The following is an 18,016-nucleotide window of genomic DNA, read 5'->3' on the forward strand; positions in this document are numbered from 1 at the left end:
AAGATGTATCACTCAAGAATCATTGAACTAAAGTGATCAGGTTTTATTTGGTTCAAACATTCTAATATGGTAAAATATTAGGCTTTTCTCTCATGTGTTGTTTTATTCCTCTACTAATGTGAATCTTCAGACTCTTTGAGAGAGGAGTTACCTTTGTTAAGGTATTTATGGTAGTTAAGGATTAACTACCATAATTGGTTTTAAACAACAAGACTACTAATAGTAGTAGTAGTAGTAGTAGTAATAATAATAATAATAATAATAAAAATTACCTTTGTAATTTAGCTGTTGTTACCGAAAAAGGATTAGCCTGTTGATTTAAGGTATACTCAAATCTCTGTTATCTTTTCACTGCTGCTTTTTATTTCAGATGTCACATTTGTAAGAGAAATGAAATTTTCTAAGATTGAATACATAATATTGTTTTCGCAGTAAATACTGTTCCTTTTGCCAGAAATTTGTTATTTTTTTGAATTCTGCTGGATAATATGGCATTTTTTTCTTAAGACTTATTTAAATGTTTTTATATACAACAATAGCAGGTCTGTGAAGCTGTCATGTAGGGAAAGAAATAAGGGGTGGGGAGAGAAGAAAAAATGTGTAACTATAAAATTCAAATTTATCCCTTTTAAATTATGCTACAGTATATGTGTTGAGGAAATCCATTAAAACAAAATTCTGTGGGTGTCTATATGTGAAAATTCTTTAAAATTATGATTAGGAAATATAACTGATAGTTCCACTTACTGTGAAGGATATTTTTCATTTTTATGTTGTTTGTTTTTCTGTTAACACAAAGAAATCTCTTAGATTTAATTTAATCTACTATCAGACATATTTCATCTGTCAAAAGAAGCAGCTTAAGACACAGCAGGTGGCAGTCAGTCATTTACTATTATACTGAATTTTTTTCATACCCCTCATTTGCTTAAATTTTACCTTGAAGAAAAATGTCTGTATTTCGTGACAAGGGTAAGTTATTCTAAAATTGACCCCTTCAGAATCATACAAATTGTACTTGGTACCCTTCTCATTTATTGTATTATTTTTAGGTATTTATGATGCAACATTACATGAGATTCTGTGAGGCTGAATTTAATAATCAGTGTAGTGTGTTTTGAGATACTCAGGTTTGAAGTGCTGTAAAAGCGTAAAATATTCATATTTTGTCATGCAACTTTTAACCCTTATTTTTAAAATAAAAACAGAGATAAGCACATATGGTTCTGTCTGGGATTGCTTCTCATTAGTAAAACAGTTTTCTAATAGTGAATAAAAGACCACTGAAGACAGTAAAAAATATCTTTTCGTTCAGTGCTAATTGGGCCATTCAATCCTGACCTTGCAGTGACTAAAAGTAAAGTACAATGATTCCTTAAAATAAGCTTATTTACATGCTCAACTATTTAGTTACCTATTAGTGTTTCAGTGTTGGGTTATGCCATTTTTAAACAGTTTGCATTAATGAAATAGTCATGTAAAATTATGTGTGTCAAGATGACAATGGGAACACAGTTCTGTGTTATCACACTTGCTCTACTTGTTAAATATCCACAATGTGTTAAAAAAATCTTCAAATAAATCAACTGCACTTTTTCTCAAGTGGTCTATATGTCTAGAACAGAATGCAGATGAGACAGTGTCATGCAGCTGATCTACAGTGGCAATAAGGACAATTCTATTTTAATGCCCACAGTGATTTGATGTGAAGGTGCTCTTCTAAGTCCCTTCTACCATATCCCAGTAGCTTTTGTTGTCTGTAAGACAAAGTAGCATGTTCTAGTATTACACTGCTTTTTTTTTTTTTTTTTTTGAATGTGTGTACATTCCCTGCTGATACACAACAAAAGGTATCCTGGGCAGAATTTAGTGTTACAGATGAACAGTAAAACAGCCACATGATTTGACACTATAGTGGAATTAGAACTGTATGTATTTCCCTAAAGCAATAGAATACAACGTTCCCTCTGCATTGATGAATACACCTGTTAACTATAATTTAACACATTAACTGCCATTTAACACATTTCCATTTAGGGAATGCTGAAAGTTTTTATTCATTAGGGAATGATTGCTACTCACACCTACTGGAGTTTTTGCCCATAAAATTTGAAACCACTGCCAGCCATCAAATGCTAGATGTATGTACATCCTATAGAAAAAGTAATTTTCTGTTTTTGTTGTTTCCCAATTAACATACATAGATATTATAGTAACAGAAAAAAAAAAAAAAACAAACCAACAACACAAACAAAAACCAAATAACAACAACAATAAAACAATAAATGCAACAGAAACCAAATGAAAAAAAAACACCAACCAGGAACTTTTTAATAATTTAAAGTGAATTATCTACATTAGTTTCCAATTAGCAAATCATGATTTTTTGGGGTGAATTATTTCCAGCAAGAACTGTAGCATATGCTAGAGACAAGCACATGTCCAAAAGCTGAGAATGCTTTTTATTAACTACAAGACCCAGCAGTAGAGTTTGGATTTTTTGCTGTAAGCTGATAAACTCTACTAAAGATGGGAGGTGGGATGAGAGGCTTAATTCACAGAAATCTGAAGAGTGGGGAGGTGTGAGCAGTAATCTGGAAGGATGCTAGGTATGGATGAAAGGCAGTGGCAGAGGTCTTGTGACTGCAGATGGACAGGAGAAAAAAGGAGACCTCTGGAGCTGGCATATGGCTCCAGAGCATGTGATACACTACACTGCAAGATATAGATGTAACTGGTAATGCTGTACCTGTAACTGATGCACCCCAAAATCCTCATCTGCTGAGGATGCCCTGAGAATGTCCTGGCTGCCTGTTGGCATGAAGTGCAAATCTATTGCCCATATGAAGTTACTGCTTGCACAAAGGATGTGGATAGGAACAGGGACTCTTAGGCACATTTCATATCAATCATATCATATTGACTTGTGAGTCTCAGGCCTTCCTTTGTGCTTAACAATATTTCTATATGTTTCAGTGAAGTTATATGTGAGTGACTGTACCTGCTTTATGCTATTATGTTTTATATAAGATGAAATTTTATAAAAAGTGACAGTATTTCTGACAGCTTCCACATTTAAAAAATTAATTAGGTCTTGAAGTGTTTTTTTTCACCGATACAAAATGAAACTTTCTGCCTTAAATTATGTTGATTTTAATCATCATATTACAGTCCTAGTTCAGTGATATTAAGGCCTTTTAAGCTTAGACCTACCAGTATTAAAAAACAAAAGAACACAATGCAATGAACCCAAACAAACAAACAACCAAAACAAAACAAACAAACAAAAACAAAACAAAATAAAAACAACCAAAACAAACAAACAAAAAAACAACACTTTTTTTCTTTTTTTTTTTTTTTCCAACAGAAGGATAGTAACACCCTTTTGGCCATGTTGAAATGAGACAATTTTCTGATTATTCCGTTTGGTTGGTTGTTAGAAGATGCAAGTTGAGATCCTGTATGGGTGGTCTCTGTCACTTTGTGAAAGAACATTATTTCTCCCTCCTTCAGACTTCTTCTGTTTCTGTTCTGGATTCCTTGATTAGATTGTAAAGGCTGAGTTAGTGATTTATATGAGTTTCTTTTAAAGGGACTGTCATATGACAGTACAGTGACTTCTGCATCATGAGAGCTGGTCATACAGCTTTTCAGTGCCAGTGTGAGAGGGTTCAAATTCTACCTGGGACACAGACCTCCTGCATGAACTTCAGAAAAAATGAACTTCTCTGTAACACAGTTCCCATTTTTAGTGGAAATAACATATATTCCCTCTGGATCTTTTCCCATCTTGTCTATTCATATCAAAGTCTCTGTGTGGCAGAGACTGAGCCTATGCTTTTTAATGTATATGCTAGCCTACCATGAAGTTTCTATGCAAGATTATAAACTAACAGAGATATAACATATTTCCATCTAACAAGTTGTAATACATGAGATTTGAAAACATTGATCCAGGAATGGGTTTCTGGATTCCTTTACAAGATAGTGATTTTCATATTATGCAATTATCCCTCTCAGGGCTGCCTGTGTAAGATTTATAGCAATAAGAAAATTTAGCTTTCTGAAGACTGTTAAGAGAAACTGGTGCAAACAAAAGAGTTGCTACTAAGTTTTCTAAAATAACGATTTTCTTAAGTGAAGCATAAAAAAAATATATGCTGGTGTGTGACATTTATTAAAGGAAAAACAACTAATAACTTAGGATAGCTTGTACAACTTGTATAGCTAGTTTTTCAGTACAGTGCTTGGCCAGATAACAGATAATAATTTATATCACAACAGATCATGGGTTGATCTAGCTTTTTATTTGATAATAATTAGGTCCCATAACGTAAACAGTTGAGAAAGGAAACTGAGAATAATAGGTGTACCATTTCCGGTTAGGCCAAGGCATATATATTCTAAACTGAGTTATTTCTTTACAGCAATACATTGTAATCATGTGCTCTTTTATTTGTGTTTTACACTTTAATACATTTTCTCAGAAATAAATGTATTGACCCATCTAAGAAACGTGCTATAAGAATGTGCAATTTTAAAATAATACTTTAGCAAATATTAAGGAAGTTTTACTTGAATACTATTCATACTTTATTATTATGATAGAAAAAATATGAGGAAGATTTTCAAGAAGTTCCCATGTCTTAGGGAAGCCTGTGGGTTTTAATTTATCTTGTTCGGTTTCCATGTTGCTGAGAGGCTGTAAAGCTAGGATATGATAAAATTAATTTAGTTGGTCTTTCAGGTCCAGCTCCTACAAAGAGATATAAGCTCACTGACATTTAAGTTGAAATTATTTCAATAAAATTGGTGAGTTTGCAGCTAACTGGGTGCTTAAGCATAGTTTTGTTGTATCAGAAGTTTAGGTTTCTGAAAAAATTTCCTTTGTTCTTTTTATGTGTCAGTCATTAATAGACATGTAAATTTTAAAGTTTTTGCTGTTTTTTCAGGTAATAATTGCTCTTGCAGAGAAAAACCGGTCCCACATTCCTTACCGAAACTCTATGATGACTTCGGTGCTAAGAGACAGTCTGGGAGGAAACTGCATGACTACCATGATAGCAACACTCTCTATAGACAGAAGAAACATAGATGTATGTTATTTTCATCTATTTTCAACAAAAATGTTTTCACTTCTGTAAAGATCCTCTTACAACTTCTATTAAGTTTGCAGTTCAAGTTTGTATGTTTCACTCTTATCCTTACAAAAAAACTTTTAAACATTGTTTCCAAGACATAATCTAATCAGTGGAAATTGCAGTAGGATGTAGACAAATCCCTTAGGAAATGTGCTTTTCTGTAAGTAATCTCAAGTCAATGAGCAGCTGGGAAACGACTTGCACCTAGTCGCGAACTATTTTTTTTTTTTATTTACTATTTTCGTGATGAAAAAATCTTTGAGCTATGGAAACGTATTTCCAATGAAATTTCCACAGTAAGATGTAAAAGTAGATTATGTATCATACTTGAAAGCCTTGGCAGAACTTCTGTAGACTTCTTTGGAGTTGAAATTTCATTGAGTATGGTGGACAACTAGAAAGCTGACTTGGAAGGAGAGGGAATCGGGTGTGGTAATCTGGGATTTTTGGAGATTTTTCTTACACTTCTATCTCTCTTCACCAGTTTTCTGCACTGGAATTATATGTAGTGATGTTTTCTTCTCTTTGTTTACCCAAAGGGCTGTAGTGAATGGGGCTATATCTGGCTCATGACTGATTGCCAGCAGTGCTCCTCAGAGTTCAATTTTAGGGCCAAATCTGTTCAATATCTTTGTTAAACCATTAGGACATAGCTTTGTCTCTTGCAATGAAATCAATGAAGCAGAGAGTTCAAAGTTGGAAAGGGCACTCTCATGAAAAGGACAGATAGACCGTTATCCTAGAGAACTAGATTATATTCCTATTTCTATCAAAGAGTTTGTACACAACTTCTCACATCACCTACATAACATTTTTGCAATTATTTCATACACCTGCAGCAAAGCAATCCCTAGAGTATTAATTGATTTATTTTTGTGAAGCCCTCAGATACTATAATGATAAGTATGGCAGAAAAAATGATTAGGAAATTAGTAGCTGTCAGCTTTGATTACCATTTTGATGGCATAGAATAAATAGATCATAAGCTTACATAATGAACATTGAAGACTGAATTAATTAGCTACTCATTAATTTAGCATATGCTTCACATTGAACAGGGCAAAGAGGTCTGGTGGAAATATATGTACGTGTACTGTACATGTAATAGTACTTAATATATGTGTAGAACCTAATTAAAATCACATTAGCTGATCATCATAGCACAGGAACCATACAGCAGAGGCAAACATAGAGCCGAGCTAAGACTGTGTGCAACTTTATTAATTGTAAGGCCTTCCTTTCTTTTCCTTGAGAAGTCTTCTTTGATTCTGCAATAAACGCTAGTATTTTTCATGTAAGCCTAATTCAGATACCACCCCTCCCAGCACTAAAAGAGACACATGGCCTGTGGAAAAACAACCATGTATTTAAATTGGTATTTTCATATGTTGGAGGACTGAAAACTGCAGAATTACTTTGATTCTGAAATATGAGTCTGTAACAGTAGTAAAGTTCTCTTAATGTAGGGTGTCCTTGTTTTGGCTGGGATAGTTGATTTTCTTCCTAGTAGCTGCTGTAGTGCTGTTTTGGATTTAGAATAAGAATAATGTTGATAACACAGTGATCTTTTAGTTGTTGTTAAGTAGTCAAGTTAAGTGGTCAAAGAGATATTTGATAGCAGATGATATCATGATCAATATATATTTTAGGAAAGTTGGCCAGGGGAACTGCTGCTGAGGAACTGGTTGGGTATCAGTTGTCGGGTGATGAGCAACTGCATTGTGCATCACTTGTTTTATATGTATTGTTATTATTTATCTTATTGTCATTATTATTATTTTCCCTTCTGTTCTATTAAGCTGTCTTTATCTTAATGCATGAGGTTTACTTTTTCCGCCGAGTCTCTCCCACATCCCACTGCGGGGGAAGCTATCAGTTGTGTGCGGTGTTTATCTGCCTGTGGATTAAACCACAACAAGGGGTTATGTGTAAATTCTTGCATTTTAAATGCAGACTGACATATCTCAGAATTTTTTTTTCACACAGTTTATCAAGCATCATTGGAATTTCTAAGACTACTGCATGATGTTTTATTCTTCGAGCTAACTGAAAACAATTGCTGTTTTTTTTATTCATCAAGTAGATAAGTTCTCTACCAGGTTCCAGCATGTCAGTATCAGCTGATCTCAAAGGAGAGATAAATACTTAGGGATCTTCAAATTCTTTCTGTGCCCTGGATGAGGGTACACACTGGTTGTCATGGAGTTCCCTCTTTTATCTTTTTTTTTTTTTCTTCCCTGCCTTCCTTTTCTCCTGGACCCCATCTTCACTTATCTGACAGTTTTTTATCTGATATTATACTTCCGTGTGCCTTCCAAGTCTCCCGGTTTGCTTCTCATTTGTTATGGACTTCCACTTGTCTTCCCTTCAGCTCTTTTCCCAGCTTCTTTTACATACACTTGTCTATTTCCATATTTGCCAAAAAATGGATTTAATTACTTTTCTCTTTTTCTCATCATTCAGAGTTTTACCTTCTCAGTAGTACAGTTTTCTTATACTTTAGTGCCTGCTGGGAACTCATTTCAAACACAGGTGATCAGGGGATTGACAGGGTCACTAAAACATGTACTATGATTTGGCAGTTTTGTTGTCATTGTCGTTAATATACTAACCTAATTTCACTTGAATATTTTAATTTTGGATTATGAAATTACAGATTATTTCTGTAAAATGTACAAAAAATATAAATGTGTTTGATGAGTTCATTAGCACTCTGTTCTACCTACCTGGTACAAAGCTAAATGAAATTTTTCTTTTTTCTCTTTTTTTATTTTTTTTTTTTTCCAGGAATCTATATCAACCTGCAGATTTGCACAGCGAGTTGCTCTTATTAAAAATGAAGCAGTTCTTAATGAAGAAATTGACCCCACACTGGTGAGAGATTTCTGGGGGCAGAGGAGAGGAGATTGTTTTAAGCTTCAATAATCAATAGCAGTCAAATGGATGTTGAAGGTTTTATACTGAATCACCCCATTAAATTGTTTTCAAATGCAAGTTCCTTTTTTTCTATAAAATAACTGCTATTTTTACTTTTTTCTTTTAAACATGATTATAATTAAATGGACCTTTATAAAACTTCTAAAGGCTTTCTCAGCTCTTAAGTCATCTGAGGAGCAATGATCACTTTCATTACTGTCTTTGTGTTGCTTCTTTTAGGGTGTTAGTTTCTAAATCATAGTCACAGATATCTGGATGTCCTTAAAATTCTTAAAAATCTACTAAGATTACTAGTCACTTGATGAAGGTGCACTGCTGCACTGAAACAGTTTGTGTATTTAAAAGCTAAAAGACATACAGATATAGTCCTTCCTTGAGAATGGTCCGAGGAACATTGTAGCTAAGAACTCTATAAAGTTACCATTATGAAAAAAAGGAAGACAGGTAAATGGGACGTAGAAATAAGATTTCCACATAGAGCATTTGGCTCATGTTCACATCCCAAAGAGCAGCAGAGGAGCTCTGCAGAATGGATTGGGATTTAGGAAGTGCAGAGAATGGTAGAGGTAATAATACATATTGGTAAAGCATAAAGCATTGCTGAATAAAGAAAATTATTTTCTTCTTTTAATGTCATAACAAAAAATATATTTTATTTGTAATTTTTAGTATTTGGTTAGTCTTTCCTTTGAAAGTTTTTATATATTTCTGGCTTGTTGCATGCCAGATGTGTTTGAAGATGTGCTCTGCAGTAAGTTGTATTATATTAAGAGGCCTTTGTTCATTTATTTAATGTAATTTTCTGCATTACCTGGGAAATTGATTTCCTATCTAAACACTGAGTACACCTATTAAGGATTGATTAATTCAACATAGTATTGTAGATAATGATAGCTACTGGAGCTGCTGGGTTGCATGCTGTATATTGGAGATGTTTTCTGATATGGGAAATGTTAGACTGAGATTACATTGGTCATGCCAAAGCTGCATATGTGGATACAATGAAGAACTATGGATGCATTTCCGTATAACGTCTATCTCTGTGACAGAGACATGAGATGACAAATAAGTTCCGGTTAAGCTATTATATTATTCTGTTTATATATAAACAGACAATATTTAAAACGTAGTTTTTAACAACATAAAATTGAACTGAGCTTTTAACCTCTAAGTTAAATCCGAATTAAATATTTTAATTTAAGTGGTCCTGTATGTTTAATTATGATTGTATTTCTAAATTTCTCATTACTAATTTGTAAATACTAGTTTTATTTTCTTCTTATATGACCTTCTGAACTGGCTAGGAAATGCCTTTCCATTGAATGCTAGACTGTAAAATGCTTGATTATAAAACATAAGAAGCATTTGTTGTCTAAAATTTGGGCAATTAGATGATTATTTCATTCATTGTTACTCAATGGTAATTAACATATTTCAGTTACTGTTAAGGACTGTGCTTTTATTTTCTCTTGTCCTCGAATTTCAAAGGGAACAGATTATTGTCAGATTTTCTGCTGTTTTAGCTTTCTCATTATTTATTTATTTTTCCTTTCAAACAATTTCTAAGAGTAACAGCACCACCAAAAAAAAAATAAAAAATCCAAACCAAAACCAAATGAACAACAACACCAAAAAATGGCCAAAAAAATAAAGCTAGTAGGCACTGAACAACTTCTTCATTTTTGTCTGTAACAAATTCTGTATTTCCATCTGTCTGTCCTTTTTTTTTTCTTTCCTACATAGGCTTTATAGTAGCATATCATGCAAAATATTTGTTCCATGGCTACAGAAGCCTTTGATTGAGGTGGAACATGTACAGGCTCCTGAACATTTACTGCATCCTGTGGAGCTATACTCCATGAGTTTGGTATGTGTCGCTCTGCAGGATCATTTAGCAAGTAAAGCAAAAGTGGACCTGTGAGAATTAGAAAACCATCCACTCTTGTGGAAACTGCATGGGAACACAGGTACCTAGCCTTTATTTGGCTCTGTGCTCATTGTGGAACTTGTTGACTATCTTAACTACCTAAATTATATTCTTATGGTGCAACCTGATTATTCAGTAAAGTGCTGGACTTACATGTGGGGGTTTTTTTTAAGATCAAATGCCATTTACACTATTTATCATCTGGAAATCGAATGCTTGCTTTATAAAGAGATCTTGATAGATCTGAGTTAAGTCTGACTGTTGTGTTAACTTTATTCTTCATAATGCAGACTACCTGACTGTGTATCTTAATATGAAGATGAACCTGTACCCATAGTACTTTTTAAGCAATTCAGCTTTGAACCTCTCTCACTCATGACCAAAGGATTTCTTTTAAACTGAAAACCAAACTGTTGAACCTGAATTAAATCTAGTCTACTCTGGCATTCATTTAAAAATATAAATGAAATTGTTATGCTTCTACAGGTTTTTGTTTGTCTTAATAATACTTGAAAATCAGTCTTTTATCCATGTCTTGAAAATGGTGTTTCTGTTGAACATTGAAGAGGGATGGTACTATCAGTTCAGTTTCCTGTTATATTATACTCCAATCCCATAATTTGTTTTATTGACACAGTAATTGATAGAGACTACAGCAGAGTGTGGCACTAGGGTGAAGCAACCTAAAATCAGGTTAAAATGTTTGGACTGCAATATTCTTGAAACACTCTTGCAACATCTGTAACTGGCAGTTCACCACCTTAACAGATTCTTAAACAAAATATTGTTAAGTTCACCTTTCATGCTTTATAGTAACAAATGTAAGTCTAGAGTTAAAAGAAATAATCATATATGTTTAGAATGTTTTGATTTTTAAAGTAAAAATACTAATTTAAAGTTCAGGAAGTCATGGTTAAATTTAAACATTAAAAGAAATAAAAATTTTGAAGGTATTTTAACATCCAGTGAAAACGTGTCATTAGTTACAATAATCTTATTTCTACAAAGCACATGCAATCAAGAATTGTTCCTTTTTCCTTGAAAACCTTTTTATCCTGAAAACTTATTTTGCATGTGTACTCATATCCATCTAAAAATATCATTGGACTCCTTATACATTTGAGCCATTATAAGGTCATGCATCATTAAAATGATTGATTATAAAGTATTCAAGAATTTGCTCATTTGGATTATAGACTTAGGGATTTTTATATTGTCCCTGCTTTGTAGAATTTGGCCCTGGGAGGCAAAGGATTTGTAAAATATGGTTTAATACAGACAATTTTTTCCAACTCTACAGGTTCCAATAATGAGCTATTATAATTTAAAAATCTAATGCAGTTCTGTGAGTCAATTTTCCAATCATTACTGTTTGTTAATGTAATTTAATTTAATTTGATTTATGCTATTCAGTTGTTGTTAGCATCTGATACATCCTACAATTACAGTACCTTATAATTCTAATAAGAGTGGATGTTACATGCAAAAGAAGAAAACTTAAGATTAGAATACTAAGATTCTGTTTTGGTATTTCTGTTTCTAAAGAGAAGGTAAAAAAAGCCCTAACTTTTCGTGTGTAGTCCATTCTCTAAGACATCAGTTCTATTTTAAAGGTGTTTTCAATACTAACAGGCAAAACTAATGAGTCAGAAAGCTCTTTTGATCCTATGGCAATTTACTTTTCTCTTTTGCAAATAGTCTTTTGAAATCTTTCTGTACAGCCATGTCTTCTAACATAGAATTTACTGAGTTTGGAAGACTTTTCTAGTTTTTATAAATGGAAAAGGAAAAGAAGTGTTTGCTGTATTTAAGGCATTTGGACTGTTTTTAAAAAAAGAGACGTTGTTTAAAAAAAAAAAAGCAAATTATAAGGTTTCCCTAAACTCAGCCTTCTAATGCAAAAATCAGAAAGTAGTTGTTAATTTATAGGTGATGTTTGGTTTATGCCTTACTGTTTGCAGATGATTATCAAGCTGAAAAAGGAGATCCAGGAGCTGAAGGATGAGCTGATGCTGGTGACTGGCAAGCAAAGAACATCAGAACTTTCACAAGAGGAGCTACTTCAGTAATGGCTTACATTGTTATTATTTTCTTCTTTTGTGGTGATACTCTTCATCAGTTTCTTTGTTGGTATAAATATTTAAGTTCATCTCAGAGTTTTAAACTGAGTGAATAATAAAGTGCAATTAGGTGCCAGGTTAGAATGGCAGTTTTCCATGAAAAGCTCTATGAGGCTGCTGGCTGAGTTTTTGCAGCCTCAGCTTTGAGGAAGTGAAGTAAATGCAAAGGATGGGAATGCCTGTCAGATGCCAGGCAAAAAGAAGTGTTGTATAATAGTGCAGAATAAAAAAACAGTCTCTCTCAAAACTGGATATATGATCTGAGTAGAATTCAAGAAATATTTGTGCTGAGAAGTATCCTGCTGCAGTGTTAGTTTTACATGGGCCAAGAGAAATCTTGCATTTCTGATACACTATTAATCAATGTCTTAAGAGCCAAATATTCACATTTTTTACTGAGCATGCTATTGAAAATGCTTGGTTAATTCACATAAGTGCTGTAACATCTTACAGCTTTTTGCAACAGATCAGTCCAGCATGTAAGAACTTTCTGTGTGTAATGTAGAAATAGTTACTTGGGTCTCAATGTTCACAACAACTAAATTAAATTCCCGGTTTTGAAAAAATAATTGATTCTGTAGGGTGGACCTATTTAATCCCTGTGCTTCATCTGTATAAAGAAAGTAGTAACTGCCTAGAGATTTTGTTTGGTTGGTATATTATTGGTAACTGAGTTAAAGCTGTGAGACTTTTTAGTCTTATTTTAATTTCTCTTGGAATTATTCCAGGAGAAAACTAACAGTGCTAAAAATTTCCCCTGACATTAAGGAGATTCTGGAGACATTAGGACAAGCTGATACCTTGAACCTTGATTTTCTCATGTAGATTGTTGTCATTATTCATTCTTGGATTTTATTATTTTGTTCTGTTTTAATTCAGAAGCTAAATTACATCAGGGTCAAGGATGAGGAGCTAGATAGCATTATGTATGTTATTTCTTTTACACCATCAATCTGCATCATTTTCAACATAGGCAGTTACCAGTATAATCTTCTAACCAGAAACATCTCCTCAGTTCTTACTGGGTTAATATTTATCTATCATTCTTCCCGAAAGTTTGGGAATCAAATGTACCAAGAACATTATAGAGTAGCACTGAATGTGGCAAAATCAAGCCATAGAAAGCAAATTAAAGAAACAAGCACAGAGAAGTATCTATCTTTTTCTTTACATGCAAAATTAAATGCCCTCATTATAATAGCTAGATTCTTTTTACCCTGAGAGAACTAGTCCTTCAGAAAATGAATGATTCTCAGTCACTTTATTCAGATATAGTTACATAATCTAACATTACTGTATTAATCTGTCACATGAATTTTCAACTGTGGTCTTGTTTGCTATTTATTTTGTACATGGAAACTGGGTTTCTGGAAATCATTTGGGTTTTTTAGGCCATACTCATGAATCTTCCTAAGATTTCCTTCCTGACTTTTTGCCACGAAAATGGTAGTCTTACAAGTGCGTGCGTCTGGGAGGCCATGTTTCAGAAACATGCGACTAAAATGTGTGTCAGTTGTATGATTTTCCTTTTTATCTATATAGCACAATGTATAGTGTGTTACATTGTCAGAAAATGTTTCATCTTACATCATAGCAACAAATTTTGCTTCCCATTCCTCCAGAAAGAAGTAGGTGGAGAGTTTAATAAGTTTCTACCTGTAATAAGACACAGAAGAAGAAATAACCTTCAAAGATTTCAGTTATGTTAGGACAACACAAAACTTCAAGTTTTTTTAAATTTATCATTTATTTATGTTTTCTCAGGTACTGCTACCTGAGATACGATACTTTTCCTGAAGAGCAATAATAAACAAGAAGAACCTCAAATGATTAACCGTATAATGGCTCTATTCAAAGATCATTCTTTTTAATATAGACTTAAAATGGAAAAAAGAGTATGGTATACAGAGGGTTTTTTTAATAGGTATCGTAGTTTCAAGCTGAGAGCAGAAGATACTGCCAGAGAATAACTGTCATGTATATGAGTCAGACTGGCTTATTAATATTATGTACTGTAGCTGAGTTAAATGTTGAAAGATAGGTCAATCTTTTTTAAAACTGTACAGCTAGAGGAAAATATCAAATGTCAGGGCTTATGTGTTTTTCATTTGTATGTGTTCTTGCAAGCTGAGTGTTCGCAGATAAAAAGACTTGATGTGGACTGAAGACCCAACCGAAAGTATAATGAAATGATAGTATAAAAAGCTACTACTTCAATGAAAATATCTTTCTGTCATTTTGAACATATAAACATTTTGAGCTGGCTTTCAAATGGTGATAATGTTTGTGACCATGCTGGTTTATATCTGTCTGAGTCTCCTCTCCATGAATGTCCTGAGCATTCATGAAAATGAATAGATAGTGTCTAAGAGTTCTGTCTCTGGTTAGAGCCTATCAATGCATAGCACGGCAAATCTTTATGACAATTCTGTTTATTGAGACTGGCCATCTGAGTTTGGAGCTTCTCATTATCTGGAGACTTTGTTCACATTAAAGAATAAATATATGAGTGAGTAGTCCAAACAGAAGTTTTGACCTGGATAAGGGCTGCTAAAATCATGGTTTACTGTTACAGGAAAATATCTGTGTTGTGGTTTGCATCTAGTTTGTATCTATAATGAAGCCTAAATAATATTATTTATCACAAGACATATGGATCAGATTGTTATAACAGACAAAATAGGAAAAGAAACATGGTATAGGTAATAATGCACCATACTGTGTTGCACTGCATTTGGTTCTTAGGGAAGTAGTTACTATAGGGGATTCCAGACAGGATATTTTTTTTCTGCTTTTTTACTATGCCAGATAGGTAATTATAATTAGGGATTAGGGCCATTAGAGATTTCAAATAGTATTCAGAATTTTCTGCTTAGTTATATCCAAAGTTATATCCTTAAACTTAAATAAACTGAATCTCAACATGTATATATATATAAAAATAATTCAAGTTTACATAATTCTTTTCAAAATTCTTGGGCTTCAACAAAAGCCTTACTATGATTAATTTTGCTACAAATAAGGTAATAAACTATTTTAGTAAATGGAAGTGTTACTGAATATAGTCTCAAAAAATTGATGTGTTTTATTTCTTCTGATTCATAATATATATTTCAAGGGAGCTCAGAGCAAAACTAATATGCTGAAAGAATTCTTTGCCTTTTTTTATGCTTTGATTCTGAACATAGATGATAAAAAAAATCATCCAAAAAACTCATCCAAAAACATGTCAATGAGAAAATCCGTGCTATAAGTATATATTTATTTTGTTATCACTGTACAGGCCTTTATCTTAGGCAGCTTTCAGCAGAAGAAAGATGTCAAAATGAAATTGGATCTAGTAGTACAAATGTAGATCCAATAATATTTTTTTAGTCTTATAAAATGGTTATCATAATGCATAGGGTTTTTGCTCTCTACATATATTGCAAGAAATAAGTCTTAGTGATTGCCCTGGAAATAAGTATCAATATTATGTTAAAATTATATTTTGTATGTTTCTTGACTTGCTAAGAAATGCCAAATATTTATTCCAATTATGAGCTTCATTCCACTGGTTTACTTTCAGGGCATTGCAAATAAAATACGTGGGCTACTCAATGCAGTTAAAATTGCTACATGGTTGAAGTTAGTATGTGAATAAGATGTAGTTCATTCTTCTTTTTTTTTTTTCTCACTTAAAATAAGTGTCTTCAGGGATTTTTTTTTTAATTATTTATTTAATGGAAGGAAAAAAAAATCTGTCAAATAGGCTTTCCTCATGAACACTACAATGTCATGTTGTCATTCACTAAGTTTAAAAGAAAATGGAAAACGAATGCTCTTGACTTGTCTTCTGAATGCTAAATTATAATGAAACATAACTCATCAGTCCTATGAGTAAAGCTACAGCTGTCTGGAATTCTTACTTCAGAATTCTGTGTTAAATGTTAAGCATTTACATTACTATGTCATATTTTTATTTTATGATTTTATTATCATAAATGTTAAACAAACATGAATTCTGCTGCTTTCGTTTTCCTTATTTAAAAGCACAGCATAAAATATTCAGCTAGACTACATAAGTGGTTCAGAACATAGTTCGTAAAACGCTTCCAAAATCTGAATTGCTTGCTTTGGATCTCACCATGCACTTCCTCGGCTGTAAAGGGCTGATCTCTAAATGTTTATTTGAGCTGGAGAATTAGTTTCTTGTTTAGGGGGAAAAAAAAAAAAATATATATATATATATATATATTTAATATAGAAAAAAAGTCATACATCCTAAATAGAAGGAAATTGTACTCCTGTAGGCTTCTGTATTATTCTTTAGAATAAAATTAAATGGCCTTCAAAAGTGTGTGTGTGTGTGTGTGTGTGTGTGTGTGTGTGAGAAGCATGCCAAAAGTAAAAGGGTCCTTTTTGCTTGAATCATTTGGGATTTTTGGATTTTTTTTTCTTTGTTATAAATGAGCTCACTAGCAATTTAAAATGTGTGCCCAGAAAGTCAGGATTTCAAATCAAGGCCCTGTGTTCCAGAGCACCCACGCTTCCCCCGCTTTTGCCAGCTGGAATTCTCTAAGAACAGCACCGGAAGTACTGGCTTAGCACTGTAATTTATTAATAACTTTACCTTATTTCTTTCAGATACATATGTTGTTACAGACGCTTCTATTTTTTACTTCAACAGTCATATATTGTTCATCTTACTCAAGTCCTGGATTTCTCATTACTTCTTTCTGTCTTTCATTTTTCTGTTTCAACATTGTGACATCTGTATGCTATCATGGCATTAACAATATTGCACTGTTGTACAATATAGAGCTTTAACAGTTACTCATACTTAAGCTGTTGAACAAATGGTTTCATTTACAAAGCAGAGCAAATGTTCTTATTTGCTGATGTCAGTGTTCAATTTCAGTTGCAAGGTGGAAGAAATAGAAGCAGATTACCTTGCCTTATGTCAACACAGTTTGGCAGACAGTGGATTTGGGTAGAAGTTAGCAGACTGACTGACATAACCTGCATAGGCAATATTCAAGAGAAAAGAAGCTGCCTTAAGTATAAAGTAGTCTTAAAATATCTCGCTTTAACTTCTAGCTTAGGTACCTGATGTAGAATGCTATTAAATCAATGTATTTCTCTAGAGGGCTTTTTTTTTGTGTGTGTAGATGTTATAAAATCTTTAGTGTCAGCACGGGAAGTTCAGATTCCTAAGGCAGGTGTCTAAGCTGGATGCTTAAAGTGTAAATGTAATACTTTTCTTTGATCTTACCTTTTTGTACCAAGGTCAATGAAGGTATCAAAAGTTCTTTTGTTATTTAAACTGGTCACCTTTCACATTGAAACTATTGAGAGGTAATTTAAAGTTATTTTCAAAGATTAGCCAGTTTGTTTTATCTTGGGGAGCAGGGGAAAGACTACGTACCATGTCCTGTTTTCTAATGTTCAAAAGTATACCAGCCATCTAATGTCACATGGCTTCAAATAAAATAATGAAATACTATACTATATAGTGTATAGTATATACTATACACTATATAGTATATATACTGTATACTGTATACTGTATACTGTATACTACATACTACATACTACATACTATATACTATATACTATATACTATATATATAGTGTGTGTATATATAGAGAGAGTATATATATAGTATATGCTATATATATACTATACTATATATGTAGTATATATTTTTTCTATTTTTCAAATTTTTATAAACTGAAGCTTAGTTTTCTCTTGTTACTTTTAGAAATACTCTAGTGATCTGAATGTGACTACTGTTATGGCCACAAATATTAGCTGGCAGTGAGTAGCATTTCTTGATATATGTGCTTTTGGTTTATCATAAAGTGCTTTTAAAGGAGGAATCATCTACTCTGCAAGCTACTTGACATGG

The 18,016-nt window shown here is 33.0% G+C and overlaps 1 protein-coding gene across 1 annotated transcript in view; it reads left to right on the plus strand.

Annotated features, from left to right (window-relative positions):
• The window catches only part of KIF6 (kinesin family member 6), a gene marked incomplete at its 3' end in the record, with an annotated part of 147,333 nt that overhangs the window by 43,258 nt on the left and 86,059 nt on the right, over positions 1 to 18,016 (plus strand). The window contains exons 8-10 of the mRNA XM_082048141.1: positions 4,953 to 5,096; positions 7,929 to 8,015; positions 11,967 to 12,070. Coding sequence (XP_081904267.1) covers positions 4,953 to 5,096; positions 7,929 to 8,015; positions 11,967 to 12,070 — 335 coding nt within the window. The remainder of the gene's footprint in view (positions 1 to 4,952; positions 5,097 to 7,928; positions 8,016 to 11,966; positions 12,071 to 18,016) is intronic.

The sequence above is a fragment of the Streptopelia decaocto genome (assembly GCF_964273445.1).
Source record: "Streptopelia decaocto genome assembly, chromosome: 3".
Lineage (NCBI taxonomy): Eukaryota > Metazoa > Chordata > Aves > Columbiformes > Columbidae > Streptopelia > Streptopelia decaocto.